At 39.1% G+C, this 19700-nt stretch overlaps 1 protein-coding gene across 1 annotated transcript in view; it reads left to right on the forward strand.

Moving 5' to 3' along the window:
• The window catches only part of usp34 (ubiquitin specific peptidase 34), a 58630-nt gene extending 44009 nt beyond the window's left edge, over nt 1-14621 (forward strand). Inside the window, 19 exon segments of the mRNA XM_054605333.1 lie at nt 704-857; nt 1826-1870; nt 2141-2245; nt 2710-2857; nt 3996-4300; nt 5332-5661; nt 6337-6494; nt 6661-6739; nt 7273-7399; nt 8568-8675; nt 9320-9424; nt 9529-9653; nt 10848-10971; nt 11109-11188; nt 11280-11420; nt 12313-12453; nt 12550-12706; nt 12978-13348; nt 13351-14621. Coding sequence (XP_054461308.1) covers nt 704-857; nt 1826-1870; nt 2141-2245; nt 2710-2857; nt 3996-4300; nt 5332-5661; nt 6337-6494; nt 6661-6739; nt 7273-7399; nt 8568-8675; nt 9320-9424; nt 9529-9653; nt 10848-10971; nt 11109-11188; nt 11280-11420; nt 12313-12453; nt 12550-12706; nt 12978-13348; nt 13351-13734 — 3187 coding nt within the window. The 3' untranslated portion in view covers nt 13735-14621.
• Nucleotides 14622-19700: the final 5079 nt, after the last annotated feature.

Here is a 19700-nt window from a genome sequence, read left to right on the forward strand (position 1 = left end):
ATGTCTTCAAACGACTAGAGGTATGTTTTATATACATTTGGTTGAGTTGTGTACTTCAAAACTGGAGAAATCTGTAATTTAAATCAAGGTAACAACAAGGCATCAAATCCACTTATCATGAGTCAGCGTTGGTATTGTCTTTCACAATATATATTACAGACTGGCTTTTAACTGATGTCGTCGTGTTAATGCTTTATTTTTATTAATGGTTTTATTAAATTATTTTACTATATTATTTAATTTATTTATTATATATATTTTTTATATATTTTAATTTCCATCGTATCGATTGGTTTTCCTTTGTTAAATATTGTACTTTTTTATGATGGTTTAACTTTTTGCTTTTTCTGCTTTATCACTTTGTAAACTCTGTTTTTAAAGGTGCTATATAAATAAAGTTATTATTATAATAATAATAATAATTATTATATTTACTATTTATCAAGTTTAAAGCCACATTTTCACGATACACATTTTAGCTCTTGGTTGTTTTAACTATATGTTTTAATCGGATGAAGATTTCAGTCATCAGATGTCCGTTTTTTAATTTATCAGAGAAACAAGCTCGAGTTCATCCTGTGTCTGCAGAACAGTGTTGGTCAAACACAGATTCATGTTTTTACCTCCAGCGGTTTAATTAAATGTTCCTTTATTGCTCTATGAGTTAATTCAACTCTTTCTTTTTTCTTTTCCTGCTCTCCAGACATCTGACTCTGTCCCAGAGCGACATGGCGGCGCTGACCGGAGGAAAAGGATTCCCCTTCCTCTTCCAGCACATCAGAGACGGCATCAACATCCGGCAGACCTGCAACCTCATCTTCAGCCTCTGTCGCTATAACAACCGCCTGGCCGAGCACGTAGGTTCATCACAACCACACAGAGAACGACGTGATGGCGACGTGTTCATCACAACTGATTTATAACTTCTACTTAGGACTCGACTCACTGCTTCCATCTTTTAAACGCATGTTGTTCTTCCAGACATAGTACATCCTACACAATGGACCTTTAAGTAAAAGTACAAAAGTATTAGCATCAAAATATTCCGACAAAGTACAAAAAGTAAATAATGTCATTATGCAGAATTGACAATTTCAGGGTAATGTAAATTTAATTCTAGTAGTTGATGCATTAATATGTACATAATATTGTTTTGACTTTATTTATGCTGATTCATTAATTGTGAATTTCCGCAAGGATCAATAAGGTTTAATCCTAGCATCTAATAATACATAATATTATTTCTTTATTATATTTAATATTAGTAATCTGAATAAGGTAACTAAAGCTGTCAGATAAATGTAGTAAAGTAAAGATGTAGTGAAAGTATGAAGTAACAGGAAATTTAAATACCCAAGTGAAGTACAGATACTTTAAAATTGTACTTAAATAAAGTGGTTGAGTGAATGTACTTGGGTACTTTCCAATGCAATCTAATAGTATATATTACAAAAGGAAAAGAAGAAATTACCTTTTTGTTTTTAGTACTTTTTTCTTCTTTGATCCTTTTCAAGAAGATATTTCAGGGAAAACTTTCTTTTATTAGAAAAACCTGCCTTAAACAGTTAACTTGTATTTTTACAGAGTATTTCAGTTTGTTTTTTTATCACTGGGATGTTGCTGTTTCTTCCACCTAATAAAAATAAAAATATATATTTTTTTCCTGAACTTTCAGCAGAGTTTGAATGCAGAAATTGTTTTGGCATTTTTAACCACAACTTTAAAAATCAGATTATTTTAATTCGGTACAAAGACAAACAGAAGTATTTGCAGAAAGCAGTAGAAATATTTCATCTAATATATAATTCTCCTCCTGACTGTATAGATTGTGTCGATGCTCTTCACCTCCATCGCTAAACTGACTCCTGAGGTGAGTTTGTTACCCGTCACAAGATGTAGAGACATGCAGATATATATATATATGTTTTTTTTTTTTAATCTGAGGTTTTGACCCATCAGTCTGTTACTTGTTTCTTTTTTCTTTATTATCTTTTATATTATTAAGCTCCTCTGTGGAATGAGCAGCGTAACCTCATGCAGTTTATTTTTTATCACTCATACTAAGTCAAACACTATATAATCTAAACTATGAGTGTATAAGAAGAAGCTCTACAACTGTTTTTTCTGTTTTCTCCATCAGGCTGCGAATCCTTTCTTCAAGCTGCTGACGATGTTGATGGAGTTTGCGGGCGGACCACCGGGGATGCCCTCCTTCGCCTCCTACATCCTCCAGAGGATCTGGGAGGTAAAATACTGGCACAGAAATACATTTTACCGTCTTATTTCTAAATATTTTCCAAGTTCTATATCACTTCTTTTGATGTGGTAACAAATTAAACATAAAGCTTTTATTTTCTGTTGAGACAAATTTACAAAGACCTCATTTAGATCTTACTAAAATCAAAATCAAGTTTAGTTTACACAGATGATTAATTTATTTTGTAACTTTCCTGTTTAAATCAATAGACTTTGCCCATAAGACATTCTTTGATGTGACATTTAAACACCTGATAAGATGGACGTTTTCTGGTAGATTAAGCCCAGAGTGCATAAAAAGGTGGATTTCCCAAATTCATAATATATTCAAGAGCATCAACCTTCACTTGTAGACTTTCCTCATTTAACAAACTTCACTTCACTTTTATCCCTGTTGCGTCTTTAGTTTACTCTACTTCTCTTCATGTATGTTTTTTGTTTCCCCCCCGTCAGGTGATCGAGTACAACCCGTCCCAGTGTCTGGACTGGCTGGCTGTCCAGACTCCCAGAAACAAACTGGCCCACAGCTGGGTTCTGCAGAACATGGAGAACTGGGTGGAACGCTTCCTGCTGGCTCACAACTACCCCCGAGTCCGCACATGTAAGAGCCTCAAACGCATCCTTCATCCCCCAAAATGCAATGCTGCAGTGTTTTTTTATTTTTACGTCTCAGAAGTGAAACTGAGTGAACCTGACTAGAGGAGGCTGAGGCATAAAAGAATCAATTCCAGCCACACAAATGGTTGTTTTTAATTAAAACCCTCTATTAAAGTTTAAGTAGCTTATGCAAATGATTGCAAGTTTGCAGATACACCTCAGTTTATTGCTGTTTTAAAAATGTTTTCTTTGTTTTTCTGTGGTAAGTGACTGTGGTGTAAGACAGTAAGATAGTTAATAACAGACTTCTTGGACGAAACACGACTCTGCTTTGTGTTCTGGTTCGTTTTTATGCCTCCCCGTCGACGCATTATGTTTTGTGGTTGCGTCACGTGATTTCTCAGTAACACTTAGAGGAGAAATTCTTCAAATTTGGCGCCAACGTCCACTTGGACTCGAGGACGAACAGCTTTGATTTTGTTGGCCAAAGGTCACTGTGTGACCTTACAAAACATTTTGGGCCATAAATCAAGAATTCATATGCTAGTTTTGACGATTTCACACAAACATCTATTTGAATATATCTGACATGTTGGACAGATATGGATGTAAACTTAAACTTCATTGGTTGGTGGAGGCAGAAAACCACAAGGCAAAAATTCTAGTTTATGTTTTGCCCGTCTAGGAGGAAATTTCCCTTCACAAAAAAAACTTTTTATCAGTTTGCATGTAAATTGAGAACAGTTTTCACCTTTTACTTTGGAATACTTTTTTTTAGACCAGCAGTTCAAACAAGACAAACATCAGAGTAAAAATCAAATAATATGAATGAATATTTAAATACTCCAAAGATCAAATCAACCATCACTTTGCCACAATACACCTTACTTTTACTTACTTTAATTTACTTGACTTATGCTCTCCATTCTGTGTTTTTGATATTTAGTATTGGTTGATTAGGATAAGGATGAATAAATGCATAAATTGCTGTTGTAGCTAATGTTTGCAGAGATGCAACATTTATTCCACATAACCTGAGTTTGTAGTTCTTGTTACCCTGTCTTGATTAGAAGGCAGTAATTCAATAATAAATAATTGATTAACTGATGAATTAAAATAACCCCTGTGTCTGGTCCCTCCAGCGGCGGCGTACCTCCTCGTCTCCCTCATCCCCAGCAACTCCTTCCGCCAGATGTTTCGCTCCACGCGCTCCCTCCACCTGCCGACCCGCGAGCTGCCGCTGTCGCCCGACACCACCGTGGTCCTCCACCAGGTGTACAACCTGCTGCTGGGGCTGCTGGGACGCGCCAAGCTGTACGTGGACGCCAGCGTTCACGGCACCACCAAGCTGGTTCAGTACTTCAGCTTCATGACCTACTGCCTCATCTCCAAGACGGAGAAGCTCATGTTCTCCGGGTACTTCATGGACCTCTGGAACCTCTTCCAGGTACGTTCAGTTATTCTTTATATCTATTTCTTCTTCTTTTATTATTTACTTCATGGAGACTTGTTTCTAAGCATCAGGAACACAGCACTACCTCTGATTCAATATTTAAATCTATTTATTTCTAACGTTTCTGATGTTGAGATTAAAGCAACATGTTATTTATTTACACACCCGTCCTGCCTCTTAAAGTTTAATACAAAAATGTTATGAGAAATGTTCAAAGTGAATTTATGACGTTGAGAAAACGAGGTCGGTTTGTAGCTGTTCTGGAGCTTTCGATCACCTCACATGATCTTCAGCAGCAGATGTTTATTTCTCAGTTGTCTTTGAATTGTAGATGTTAAATATTCTCAGACTTTTCTTCTTTGTTGAACTGGGTTACGAGTTTCAATATGTAGTATTATTGTTTCCCCTTTAGGGGCACAAAATAAAATATTTCTGCAGTTTTATTTGAGTAAGAAAACAATTATTGTCAATTACTTATCGTTTCGGAGCAATAAATAATACATTGTTTATGACTTCTTGTGCAATTGGGAGCAGATGTAAAGACATTTTTAAGTGTTTATTAGTATTATATAGTTTATCGACAATTAAACTCCTCCTTATCCATAATTCAAGTTCTTTTTGTCATATGCAATAACAATTGCAGGGAAGCATTGGTTCTTTGAAAATCTTGGATATTAGGCTTCTTCAACATTGCTCATTAAATAGGGGTAAAAAGAAAAAAACATGCAAGTAAAAATGAGAATATAAGTATGAGGTCGTATTAGGGTCGTTATAGAATAGAATATTAAAGTGACAGTATAAAGGTACAGTAGAGGCTGGTGTTTTAAGATATTGTCATAAATGTTCTTTTTAAACTCTGCTCTAATAAAATGAAATATAGCTTCACTGGAGAACTTATAATTCTAGTAAATTACTTTCCATTAATCCTCTCATAACTACATAACGGTTGCCGCTCTGCTTTGATATCTCGCCTCGTCTCTGAATCTTTTCTCTCTCGTCCTCTTCCTCTCTCTCTCTCTCTTCAGCCCAAACTGTCGGAGCCGGCCATCGCCACCAACCACAACAAGCAGGCGCTGCTCTCCTTCTGGTACAACATGTGCGTGGACTGTCCGGAGAACGTGCGCCTGGTGGTGCAGAACCCCGTGGTGACCAAGAACATCGCCTTCAACTACATCCTGGCCGACCACGACGACCAGGAGGTGGTGCTCTTCAACCGCGGCATGCTGCCCGCCTACTACGGCATCCTGCGCATGTGCTGCGAGCAGTCGCCCGCCTTCACCCGCCAGCTGGCCTCGCACCAGAACATCCAGTGGGCCTTCAAGAACCTGACGCCGCACGCCAGCCAGTACCCCGGGGTGAGTGGAGGGTCTGGTCCCAGATCAGCTTCAGAAGAAATGTTTTTTATATGATGGCTGTGTGGATAAAGCAAGAGTTAGACATGGTGTTTGATTGGTTATTATATTAGTTTGTGTGTTTTATTTCCTTTTTATTTGGTGACTTTTGATTATTTCACAGCTCATTGGGATCATTATTACAATTAACGACACATTTATTCATCAGAATAACATTTTTATGTTCTACTTTTTCCAAATATTGTTCATGTAACTGAAATGGACACTATCCTTTTTGTTTTTTCTTTTGTTTTTAGTTTCAAGGCATGACAGAAAACATTGAACATATGTGTATATAGTACAAACGTCATACAAATCTGTCTGAAAACACGGATAAAAAAGAAAATCTCACTTGAAAAAAACAATTCAACAGGCAGGTCTCTTGAGATAGATTATCTTTCACAACAGAGGTATTATACAGAGGTGATAAACACTTTTATATCTTATGGCACAATAAAATAGGACGTGTGAGGGATAAAGGAGAGCTCAACTATTTAAGTATTCTACATAAAAAAAAGGTTTTAAATTTGGAGGAAGAAGCACTTTTGTAGTATTAACATTTTTAATCCAGCCACATTGTAAGATACAATAACATTTTATGAAAATGACAAATTGTTTGTTTGTGTCGTGCGTGTGCAGGCGGTGGAGGAGCTGTTCAACCTGATGCAGCTGTTTGTGGCTCAGCGAGCCGACATGAGAGAAGAAGAGCTGGAGGACGTCAAACAGTTCAAGAAAACCACCATCAGCTGCTACCTACGCTGTCTGGACGGACGCTCCTGCTGGACCACACTCATCAGGTCAGGACACACACACACACACACACACACACACACACACACACACACACACACACACACACACACACATAGTGACAAATATATTGTGGTGCTTGCATGTGTCAAATTTAGAGACCGAACATCTGATCTGGATCCTAAACACCTGGTTTCTCTGTTCCTCTTTTAGTGCCTTCAGGGTTCTGCTGGAGAACGACGAGGACCGACTGCTGGTGGTCTTCAACAGGGGACTCATCCTGATGACTGAGGTAGGACCAGGATCAGGACCAGGATCAGGATCTCTTCTATAAATCAGACTTAGAATTAATTAAACGTCAGAACATCTCAATATTAGAAATAAAAAAAAAAGACCAAAAATAGAAATTTGGAGGCAGATTTAAAACTTTTGGACATTCATCATTTATGTTGATTTAAAACAAAAAAAACAACACTGAATCATTTTAATTAAGCTGAATAATAATTGTGTACATATACTAACTTTTGTGATTTGTGGCTATACAAAATAAATTGAAATTAATTTAAGTTGCAACAATTGCAAAAATTAAAAGTTAATGTAATAGTTGTAGTAATAGCTAAGGAACATCTATTGCACTTCTGTCCATCCAGTTTTTTTCTTTTCTGTTGTGAATGTCCAGGAACAGAAGATGTCATATGTTGTACAAATTGTAAATCCCCTTGAGGCACATCTATGATTTTTGTGATATTGGAGTTCATGGTGGAGTTCTTCAGTAGTTGGCGTCGTGGATGTTGAGAGACTCACTGTCCCGTCTGTCCTCTGCAGTCCTTCAACACTCTGCACATGATGTACCACGAGGCCACGGCGTGTCACGTGACTGGAGACCTGGTGGAGCTGCTCTCCATCTTCCTGTCCGTCCTCAAAGCCACCCGGCCGTACCTGCAGCGCAAAGGTCAAGATTTATTCTAAACCATATTATATTTTATACTCTAAGATTGGATCAAACTTTATTGATTCAGATGTTACAGGAGTAGACAGAATAAACAAACTTTAAAGGAGCGATCTGACTCGATATTTACAAGGCAAACAGGACGAATAAACACAGTACACACAACCGGATATCTACTTGAACTATTAGTGCAGGTGACCCTTTGATAAGCCCCGCCCCCTCGGTGCTTCTCCGTCAAGCTGTCAGAGCTACATTACCGTGGAGACCAAATTTTAACTACCTGTAGATCAATTATTTTTGAAAAATTGAAAAGTGAGAGAGTTTAGAGAGAAGCGAACAGAAGAGTCAATATGTGTTTGAAGAAGTTCGTACTCTGCTAATGTTGAGCGTCACAGGTTTTTAAGTAGAAATTTTATACAACATTTTATTAATGTATATCTCCTTTCAACCTCTCTGAGTAAGTACCACTACTACTCCTACTTCTACTACATTTAGCCATGACGAGCTCCAAATCCACTAAACCAGCAATGACAATGAAGAAAACCTGAAACCGTTGTCAGTTAGCTGTTGTTGGAGCTTGTCGATGCTGCGCTACGATTGGCCGGTCTGTGTTTGATGGGGCGGGACTTAGATAAAAGTGACCATAAGGTCTCAGGCAAAGTGTTGAGGTTTGTTACAGCCAAGCGTAGTATATGTAGAGTAATATGATACCACCAACTGTTACAGTGTACGTTAAAATAGTTTATATATAATAAATCACCTTAAATATAATATAAGGTGAAATGTATTGATATAGCATAACATAATGTACAGTTTAAAAATGCTATACTATACTACTTCATCTTATATTTTAGTTATATTCCTTATTATATGATGTTATTATATTACACACTACATTATATATCTGTAGTATTCATGTATTACATATTTATATATTACTTCATTGTATTATTCTCATGTATGCTGCTGTATTCGCACAACTGTGTCTCTCTTGGTTGTATTTTTGAGTTTCATTCCTCATGTGTAGTTTCTTTTTTTTATGTACTTGTATAATTATTTATTGATATACTTTGTCTAAGTATCTGTACTCATTTCTGTCCTTGTGTTGCTTCAACGTCTGGTGTGTTCGGCTGTTTGTTCTGAGCAGATGTTTCTGTGTCTTGTCATCCAGATGTGAAGCAGGCTCTGATCCAGTGGCAGGAGAGGATCGACTTCGCCCACAAGCTGCTCACACTCCTCAACTCCTACAGCCCGCCCGAGCTCCGCAACGCCTGCCTGGGTAACACACACACACACACACACACACACACACACACACACACACACACACACACACACACACACACACACACTAGGCTGTTTTTACATCCTTTTCAATACAGATCTCAATTCTTTGACACTAAAAAATATAAATATGATATTGTGAATTAATTGACTGAATGTTGTCAAGTATAAACAAACTCCTACATTCGGTTTTAACAATTCTCTTTATTAAACAATTAGTCAATTGACCAGAAAATTAACTGGCAACTATTTTGATGGTTAAAGTTACATCTTTGGTGTTTTTGAGCTTTTCAAATGTGAAGATCTGCTGCTTTTCCTTTTAATAATGTAAATAATTGTAATGTATCAGAGATAATGTTGAAACAAAACAAACAACTTTGGGTTATGGGTAATTGTGACAACATTGCTCACTATTTTTTATATTTTAACAAACCATAAAAATAAATAAATTAATGGATAAAAAATGTATCAATAATGAAAATAATCATTAGTTAATTGTTCAAAATGTGCTCCACCTCCACTACAACAGTAAAACCTTTTTTCATTGCAGGACTTGTAACAGAGTATTTTTATACTTTATTGTTTACTACCTCTTCCTCTTGCTTTAATGTTTTGTTCTCTTTGTTCTGGTTCCTGCAGATGTTCTAAAGGAACTTGTTCTGCTGAGTCCTCATGACTTCCTGCACACTCTGGTTCCCTTCCTGCAGCACAACCACTGCACCTACCACCACAGCAACATCCCCAGTGAGTCTGCTCCTCTTCACCTTTTAAATATTTGATTAATCTGTATTTTATTAATTAAGCTCTTATATGAAGGTCAGCTTCAGTGACTGTGTTTCTGTCCTCAGTGTCGTTCGGTCCTTACCTGCCCTGCAGAGAGAACATCAAGCTGATGGGAGCAAAGAACAACATCCGACCTCCAAGACCGGAGCTCAACATGTGTCTGCTGCCGTCCATGGTGGAGAGCAGCAAGGTGGGGTCACCTGACACTCACCTGTAGCTCTGTCTCCTCACCTGTAGCTCTGTCTCCTCACCTGTAGCTCTGTCTCCCCACCTGTAGCTCTGTCTCATCACCTGTAGCTCTGTCTCCTCACCTGTAGCTCTGTCTCCTCACCTGTAGCTCTGTCTCCTCACCTGTAGCTCTGTCTCCCCACCTGTAGCTCTGTCTCCCACCTGTAGCTCTGTCTCCTCACCTGTAGCTCTGTCTCCCCACCTGTCTCTGTCTCCTCACCTGTAGCTCTGTCTCATCACCTGTAGCTCTGTCTCCCCACCTGTAGCTCTGTCTCCTCACCTGTAGCTCTGTCTCCTCACCTGTAGCTCTGTCTCCTCACCTGTAGCTCTGTCTCCTCACCTGTAGCTCTGTCTCCTCAGCTCTGTCTCCCCACCTGTACCTCTGTCTCCCCACCTGTAGCTCTGTCTCCCCACCTGTAGCTCTGTCTCACCTGTAGCTCTGTCTCCTCACCTGTCCCCAGCTCTGTCTCCCCACCACCTGTCTCATCACCTGTAGCTCTGTCTCCCCAGCTCTGTCTCCTCACCTCACCTGTAGCTCTGTCTCCTCACCTGTAGCTCTGTCTCCCACCTGTAGCTCTGTCTCCCCACTCTGTCTCCCACCTGTAGCTCTGTCTCCTCACCTGTAGCTCTGTCTCCCCACCTGTAGCTCTGTCTCCTCACCTGTAGCTCTGTCTCCCCACCTGTAGCTCTGTCCTCACCTGTCAGCTCTGTCTCCCCACCTGTAGCTCTGTCTCCTCACCTCCCCACCTGTAGCTCTGTCTCCCCACCTGTAGCTCTGTCTCCTCACCTGTCTCCCCACCTGTCTCTGTCTCCTCACCTCCCCACCTGTAGCTCTGTCTCCCCACCTGTAGCTCTGTCTCATCTGTAGCTCTGTCTCCCCACCTGTAGCTCTGTCTCCTCACCTGTAGCTCTGTCTCCTCACCTGTAGCTCTGTCTCCCCACCTGTAGCTCTGTCTCATCACCTGTAGCTCTGTCTCCTCACCTGTAGCTCTGTCTCATCACCTGAAGCTCTGTCTCCTCACCTGTATAAAAAAAAACAAAAAACAAAAAACTAAGAAGTGCAGGAGCCTGATGTTGGTAGTAAACTGTCTCTCTCTCTCTCTCTCTCTCTCTCTCTCTCTCTCTCTCTCTCTCTCTCTCTCTCTCTCTCTCTCAGGGTAAAGACGAGGTGTACGACCGGATGCTGCTGGATTACTTCCTGTCTTACCACCAGTTCAGCCACCTGCTGTGTCGCGTCGCCATCAACTGCGAGAAGTTCACGGACACACTCGTCAAACTGAGTACGTATATATATATATATATATATATATATATATATATATATATACACATATACATATATGTGTAAAAAATAACCATTCATAAAAACACACCTGCATCTAAAGATAGGAATTAACATGTGAACTCTGTCTCTCAGGTGTGTTGATAGCGTATGAAGGACTCCCGCTTCACCTCGCCATCTTCCCCAAACTGTGGACGGAGCTCTGTCAGTCTCAGGTCTGTCACTTTTTAAAACTCATCTGAAGAATGATTAAATGCAAAAAAATGTTTTACTTCATTGATATATTTGTCCTTGTTGTTTTTTCAGTCTGTTCTGGCTAAAACGTGTGTGAAGCTGCTCTGTGACGATCCGGTTTTCAGCGAGTACATCAAGTGCATCCTGATGGACGAGAGGACGTTTCTCAACAACAACGTGGCCTACTCCTTCCTCACCTGCTTCCTGCACAAGGTACAAACAAAACTGGACTGCAGCTTTCTTATATTCCAATATATATATATTGTTTTTCTGTTTTTGTTCTTTGCCAGTTATCTCTATTTCTTTTGGTGAAAACAATGAATCTCAAACTCATTTTTTAAGGATATTTAGCATCTATAAATTGTTCCAATACTATCAGCTGTCCAGTACGGAGGCCCTGAGGGATCACCAGATTTTTCTCTTTCTCACTTGCCTATTTTCTAAGTCTGATTTTGATTGTTTTCTATCCTGTTAATGACTTCAAAGAACAGTGTGTAGGATTAAGGGGGATTTATTGGCAAACAATGGAATTCAATATTCATAAATAAGTCTTAGTGTGTACTCCCATTTATTTTTCTTTGGACTGGAGATCTATTTGAATCATATCAATATTATGTACCTTGTGTTTAGAGTGCATGTCATGGTGACCTCGAGTTCGGCAATTTCACCGTCGCCATATTGCTTTTTACGCAAACAATGAACAGAGTTTACCATAATGAAACCATCATTTACTAAATGAACATCATGCTGTATTGAAGAAGACTTGAAACTAGAGATTGAGACCATAAACTCATGTTTACAATGTTTACTGAGGGAATAAATCAAGAGAGAAGTAGAGTCATTTTCTCATAGACTTCTATACAACCAGAGGAGTCGCCCCCTGATGGTCAGTAGAGAGAATGCAGCTTTAAGACACTTCCACATCAGCTTCATTGGGCAGAAGTGAGGTGAAAGTCAACTGGCAAAAAAAAAATTGGTCACTTTTTTGTTTTTCAATAATTTTGATTTTGCTATTTTCTCACTTGCCTCTCAGGGTTTCCATAGTTTATATATAATTGTTTAGATGTTGTCGCCATAGCAACCCGTTGTGTGTATGTGTGTGTAGGTCCAGGTGTTGTCCGGACCCAGCTGCTCCAACCTGATTGGTGTTCTGGTGACGAACCTGCTGAGTGAACAGAGCAGCCTGCAGCCAGAGCTGGCCGCTCACCGGCTGGAGCTCAGCAAGACCAGCGGCCTGCTGAACGCCGTAAGGACCAACACGAACACACGCTACGACCGAACGCTACTTCCTGTCTCCTGTTTCGGACTGTAAACTCAGAGTCTCTCTCTCTCTCTGCTTCAGGACCTGAGGGCCTTGTTGCTGCTGCTGTCGGTCCAGCCCCCTCAGACCGTGGACCCGGCCCTCTGCCCGGCCCTTCAGGAGCTGCTGGGTCGCTGCCGGGTTTGTGTGCAGCAGCGCAGCACTCTGGAGCTGGAGGCCAAGGACAACAAGGCCAAAGGTACAACACAAACATTCAGAGTGCAAAAGACAGAGACAGTTTCAAACAGTTAAGATTTGGTTATACTCAGAAATCAGGTTTTTTAATGTAAGAAATGTGTCTCTGTGTGTCTGTGTGTCTCTGTGTGTCTGTGTGTGTGTGTCTCTCTCTCTCTCTCTCTCTGTGTGTGTGTGTGTGTGTGTGTGTGTGTGTGTCTGTGTGTGTGTGTGTGTGTGTGTGTGTGTGTGTCTGTGTGTGTCTGTGTGTGTGTGTGTGTGTGTGTGTGTGTCAGCTGAGGATGAAGGTGCGACCCCTGTGAAGCGGCGGAGGGTGAGCAGTGATGAAGACAGAGCCGGTGAAGCAGCAGCGGCGCCGCTCTGCGTGGCCTCCACCTCTTCCTCCTCCTCCTCCTCGGCCCTCCCTCCCTGCGGCGAGCCGAAGCCCGACCACCAGGAGGCGCTGACGCCCGCCAGCACCTCAGACACAGAGACACGGGACTCCTCCTCGCTCATCGACCCGGGCACCGAGCAGGATCCGCCCTCCCCCGACCCCGCCCCCTCCTCCTCTGGACACCTGGACTCCTCCCCCAAAGAGGAGAAAATGGAGGCGTCTTCGTCGTCCTCCTCCTCGTACTCCTCCTCCTCCTCCCTGCTGCAGGATGCGGGGAGAGCTATGGGCAGGGGGAGGAGCCTGAGCCGTCGCGACACGTGACGGCAGGTGAGGAGGAGGAGGCGGAGCAGCGGGAGAGGAGGAGGGGTGAGGCGATGACCGCCCCGTCAGAGGAGGCAAAGGACCAGAAGGAAGCGGGCTCTAAGACCGGCAGCAGCTCGGCCCCGCCCCTCTCAGAGGATGCTGCTTTCCCATCAGCCATTGGGCTGGTGGGGGAGGGGCCGGAGGGCTGCAGTGGCCACGCCTCCTCCTCCTCCTCCTCACAGGTGATTCCGAGCGCCGCCCCCCCACCTGACATGCTGGACATGCTGTACAGGACGGTGGAAGCCACCATCGCCATAGTTACCAAACTGTCCGTTAAGGGCCCGCCCTCTTCATGACATCATCAACTCACAGCCGCCATGAGATCTTTAACTAAAACAATTTTTTTTAATTTCTTTTCCTCTTCGGAAATGGAAACTTTGCTCCGAGGAAAAAAAAAACAACGTTTTTCGGTTTCTTCTTCTTCTTCTGCTGTTTGTGTGCTGCTGGTCGTTGCCTTCTGCTGATGTTCAGTCGGTCGGTTTTTCAGCTTCAGTGGCGCTCGCCGTGTTGTTTCGCTCTATAAAACTCTGACTCATCGCACAGACGACTCCCCCCCTCCCTCCTCCTCCCCCGTTTGACAAATAAAGAAGAAAAACAGAAAAAAGTCGTACAAGCTATAGCACATTTTTTTCAAAGGGCAAAAAAAAATAAGTTTTTTTTTTTTTTTTTGTGTGTTTTATACTGATTTGAATTTGTTTTGGAAAGTGATTTTATTTGTTTGAGGTTTGCTGTAACGGGGAAAGGTTTACAGAACTTTAGTCTCCTCTGTATGTAATTTAATTTTATTGCATTTTTACTGTGTATAAAAACGGTCGTCCTCTGTGCCAGTTTTGTACTTTAAGAACGAGGCAAAAGAAAGTTGCCTTGACTTCTTCTGTGGTTTAAATATCCAGAAACTAAGTTTACCTGTAAATTAAGAGAACCACAAAACTTGATTCTGTAAAGAATCCTCTCTAGTCATTGCCTGAAGGTGTATATGAAAACTATATAAATATATATATAAATATCTTTATATATATATGAATATATAAAAGCGGTGCTTTATTTGACTGTGGTTGTAATAAAGCCCCCATGTTGGACCAGCTGGAGCTTTTATTTTCTTTACTGAAGTACATTCCATAATCTATTGTTTATTTACGCTTCTTCTGCTGTGTTCTGATTTTCTCCTGATTTTATTTTAATAGAGAATAAATTAATAAAAACAGTTTTAATATGAAGAATTATGAACTGAAGTCCATGTGCAGCTGTGAAGGTTTTTTTATTTTTGTGTTTGTCGAACAAGAAATAGAAGTTTTAAATTGTTTTCAGGCTGCAGACGTTCACGTCACATCTGGGTTCCTGCGGTGGAGACGTACGGGAAGCAAAAGGGATCACAAAGCCTGCTCATATTAATGTAAGTAAATAATATATTTTTTTTATATCACAAGGGGGGGAAAAACTGTACCGGTATAACTGCAGCAGCACAGTGGTTTGGTGGTAAATGATGTGTAGAAGTCCTCGTCTGTCACAGCTGGTGTCAGGGTTTACAGCTCGGTTATCTAAAAGTTTCATGAGCAAACAAATAATACTTTGTCGTTCTTTGTTGAACCTTTCTGTCTGACATCAACACAATGAAATCAACTGATTATGCAGATTCTTAAAGTCTGCCTACAAGCTAGGGATTTAAAAACAAAACACACTTGCCTCCCCATGATTGTTTGCCTCCGCCAGCCAGACAAGTTGAAGTTCAGTGTCTGAACAAAATGTCATCACTTCATCATTTTATCCAATTAGACATTTATGTGAAATTGGCATAATTGGCATAATACAAGTAGACATATTTGTGTTCACTAGATATTGTGTTCACAAGAATGGACCGGACCAAAACATGATAATAGAAAGCCGAAAAATAACAATACCAGTCCCCTTTAAAGTGGAACCCATAGAAATAGAGAACTTAAAAATACATTTTTCATTTGATACCTGTCATGTGAAATGAAGAATCCAGCTGCGTGAAATGACACCACCATATTTATTTTACCAGCCACACTTCCAAACCTTTTGGTGCCAAAAAAGATCAGTGCTTAAGGACTTAAGTGCGGATTGTAGTCGACCAATCACACGTCGCCTTAAATTGAAAAACGCCTGCAGTGATTGGCAGCGAGTGAAACCTCACAAATAGTATTTTTCTAGATCTGTGCAGAAAAAAAGATTGTAAGCAGGTAACAATATCCTTACACAAGAAAAGGTCAATCAACACCTTGAAGGTATCGAGTACAAATATGCAGCCCTAAAAAAACATCTAATGAACATCACGTTTAGAAATGTCAGCAGTTACAAGTAGATGACGGGAAATCATGGACGGAGGAACAGTAACGGAAAAGTTTCAATGTTACATATTTTGCATAAATATGAAAGTTCCACACTGAAACAATTCAAATGTTGTTACGGATTTATTCTGTGATTATTTAATGCACCAGCTTTTATATTATTTACATTTTTTGTTAAAAAGTGCATCAAAGAAAATAAGCACACAAAAAAGTGACACTTTAACATCTGATTTCAGTTAAATTATCAAATCTTTCTTTAAACTGAAGTACAGCCGGAGCATTTCAACCATTTCCAAAATAAATCAGCATTTCTATAATAAAGTGCCATTTTGTCTCATTCTGTCTGAACATGAGCAGAAACAATTTGCAGTGTTGCTTCTTTACAGAGAATTTATTTTAAATGAAAAGTCAAACTGAACACGGCAGCAGCTGAGTTTAGTTCTTAAAACAGTTTCAACTTCACTTGACGACTAAAATGAGCTGCTGTGGTTCGTGGTGGTTTGGAGTCTGGAGTGTCACTAGAATAATTTAATGAAGAAGCAAGTAAGCAAATGTTGAAGTGTCTTAAAGCTGCATTCTCTCTACTGACCACCAGGGGGCGACTCCTCTGGCTGTATAGAAGTCTATGAGAAAATGACTCTACTTCTCTCTTGATTTATTCCCTCAGTAAACATTGTAAACATGAGTTTATGGTCTCAATCTCTAGTTTCAAGTCTTCTTCAATACAGCATGATGTTCATTTAGTAAATGATGCTCCATTTAGAGTCAAATAGACCATAAAGCAGGGTATGCTTTAGGGCGGAGCTACACAGTGATTGACAGGTCTGGGAGTTGTCTGTGTTTTTAGTTCTACTACTTTAACCCTTTAATAGATTTCAGTTTATGGAAGTTGCCTAAAAATGTCACAGTGAGTACGTCTACTTCTTATATACGGTCTATGGTTTACGTTTTAGAAGTTGATGCATTAAACTATTAATTATTTAATTTTTCGCTAGCTTTTTGTCAGAGCTTTTCAACAACTGGAGTTTTAAAAAGTCTTTATTTTAGTGACCTAAAACTGTTTGCGTGTGGACGAGAGGCATCCTGCTTTAAATGTAGAAACCTTCTATAAATAAACAAATGATTTCAGTGTCACTCTGCAGGCTCCGAACAGTCGGACTGAATTCTGTTTGTGTTCAGATCACAGAGAAGCAGTTCGGCTCTCATCATCGTCTCCGTCCTCCGTCCGTCCGTCCGTCCTCTGCTGATGGGCCTCCGAAACACAAATGGAATGTAAGTAAATACATGTACTTAATATTCAAGGTGTGTGTACTTTACTTGAGTATTTCCACTTGATGCAACTTTATACTTCTCCTCTACTACATCTCAGAGGTAAATATTGTACTTTTTACGACACTACATTTGTCTGACAGCTTCAGTTACTTTACATATTACAGTTTTTCATCTCCTTCCTGTCCAGTGAAAACCTCGTATCTCCAGATGTGTTAAATAAACTCTTTAAAATCCTCTTGGATCGGCTGGAAAATGCATGGTCACAAAGCTGCTTTTTCTTTCTAGAGGTACGAGGTTCTCACTGGACAGAGACGCTACAAACATATGATCTTATAGAATATGATGCATTTTTGCTTTTACCCATCATGAGATGTTTCTTGTGTGACACCTTGGTAATGAGACACCTTTTTATAGGCCATCAGTTGGGACTGAACCAGCTGATATTCATTTGCACTGACAAGGGGCAGGATTGCTTTCTACTTACTGATAGATTTCAGCTGCTGTCTTGGCTTTCCATGCCTGTTTGCACCTCCCTTTCTTCATGTGTTCAATACTTTTCCCTGTCATTCCATTTTACTACACGTAACTTAATTTCTGAACTTATTTGTTTGGTTTTCTTTGTATGTATGGATTACTTGGGTTGTTACCGACATCTGGTGAAAATGTCATGTCAATAGCACCTTTAGAAATATATTTACTGAGAAAAATGGTGACGTGTTCAATACTTATTATTTATAATAGTTACGGACACGAATCATGGGAATGCCGTTTATTTAGTCAACTATATAAAAAAAAAAAAGAGAACAGACGCCGTCAAGAAATCTACAGTCAACAAAAAACATTATTCTAAAGCTAATGCTGTGAACCCCAAATAGTAACCTATCTATATATCTATATAGTATAGAAAGGTCATGATATAGTATGTCCAAAAAAGAAAAACAGTTATGGTATATTATGTTGAAAAAGTAAAATAAATCATAGTATTGTATGTTGAAAAAACAAAAAAAGTCGTAGTATAGTAAAAAAAGAATCATGGTATTGTATGTCAAAAAATGTTAAACAAAAGGAATAGCAAAATATGTCAAAAAGTAAAATAAATCATAGTATTGTATGTTGAAAAAACAAAAAAAGTCGTAGTATAGTATGTCAAAAAAACTGAAAACAGTTATTGTATATTATGTCGAAAAAGTAAAAAAACAGCCATATTATAGTATTATTTTTTTTAATATCAAAAAAGAATAAAAAGTCATTGTATAGTATGTCAAAAAAAGTCATAAAAAAGTCATAGTATAGTATGTCGAAAAAAAGTAAAAAAACAGCCATAGTATTTATTTTTAGTTTAGTATATCGAAAAAAGTAAGAAAGTCATAGTATAGGATGTCGAAAAAAGTAAACAAAAGTGATAGTATAGTACTTTGAAAAAAGTATAGAGAAGTGATTGTATAGTATGTCGAAAAAAAGTCATAGTTAAAAAAAAAGTCATAGTATAGTATGTCGAAAAATGTTAAAAGAATACCGTTGTATGTTGAAAAAAGTTTATTAACAGATTAATATGTGTAATAAAGAGATACACTACAACTTTATTATCATTTTGCATCCTTTGGAAATTCATCATAGTATAGAATGTCGAAAAAAAGTCATAAAAAGGTCATAGTATAGTATTTTGAAAAAAATTCATAATAAAGTCATAGTATAGTATGTCGAAAGAAAGTAATAAAAAATTCATAGTATAGTATGTTGAAAAAAAGTCAAAAGAAAGTCATAGTATAGATGTTGAGTATAGTATATATATATATATATATATATATATATATATACATATATATATATATATAGATAGGTTACTATTTGGGGTTCACAGCATTAGCTTTAGAATAATGTTTTTTGTTGACTGTAGATTTCTTGACGGCGTCTGTTCTTTTTTTTATATATAGTTGACTAAATAAACGGCATTCCCATGATTCGTGTCCGTAACTATTATTGCCTTTAGAAGTTCTTAGGAAAGGAAAGCCTTCAGTGTTTATATAATATTCATGGTGAGTGTTTTCTTACCTGTACAGGTGTGTTCTGGCTGTCCTGAGACCAGTTCCTGAATCAAAACAGATGGATTTCCATTAAACACAGTCTTTAGGAGAGACGCAGTGAAAGCGTTTGAACAAGAGGAGTTGCTTAGAGGACTTACGTGTAACCTCGTTCGATCGCAAAACTCTCTTTGTCAGAATCCGGAACTTTCTTTTTCATCTGGAACCTGAGAGACAGAACACGAGTTGACATGTCGAGGTCTGGCCGACTGTTTTAACTTCCCTCTGAGAGGATTCTCGTGTTCAAACACTGAGGCAATAAATCTCTCTAGATTATAGAGAACCTTTCAACATTTGTAACAACTCTCTTAGTCATTTTTTATATATTTCAGAGATTTGTCTGCACAAGCTTTTGGATTTTTTTTAATTATTTTATCACAGCAGCGAAAGAAAGTATTCACAAAAAAGAGGCTAAATTCTTAAAAATAAAACTCTACAGTGTTCATGACCTTAAGCTTCATAATTTAATCCCAGAGAGTGCTGAAATAATTACTTCATGATTACTGCATTGTCTCTTATTGTCCACTCTGGGGCATCAGAAACGAGCTGTAAACACAATGCTGACTTTAAAGGGATAGTCCAGATGTTTTGAAGTACTTC

This window comes from Anoplopoma fimbria, chromosome 9, assembly GCF_027596085.1.
Source record: "Anoplopoma fimbria isolate UVic2021 breed Golden Eagle Sablefish chromosome 9, Afim_UVic_2022, whole genome shotgun sequence".
Taxonomy (NCBI): domain Eukaryota; kingdom Metazoa; phylum Chordata; class Actinopteri; order Perciformes; family Anoplopomatidae; genus Anoplopoma; species Anoplopoma fimbria.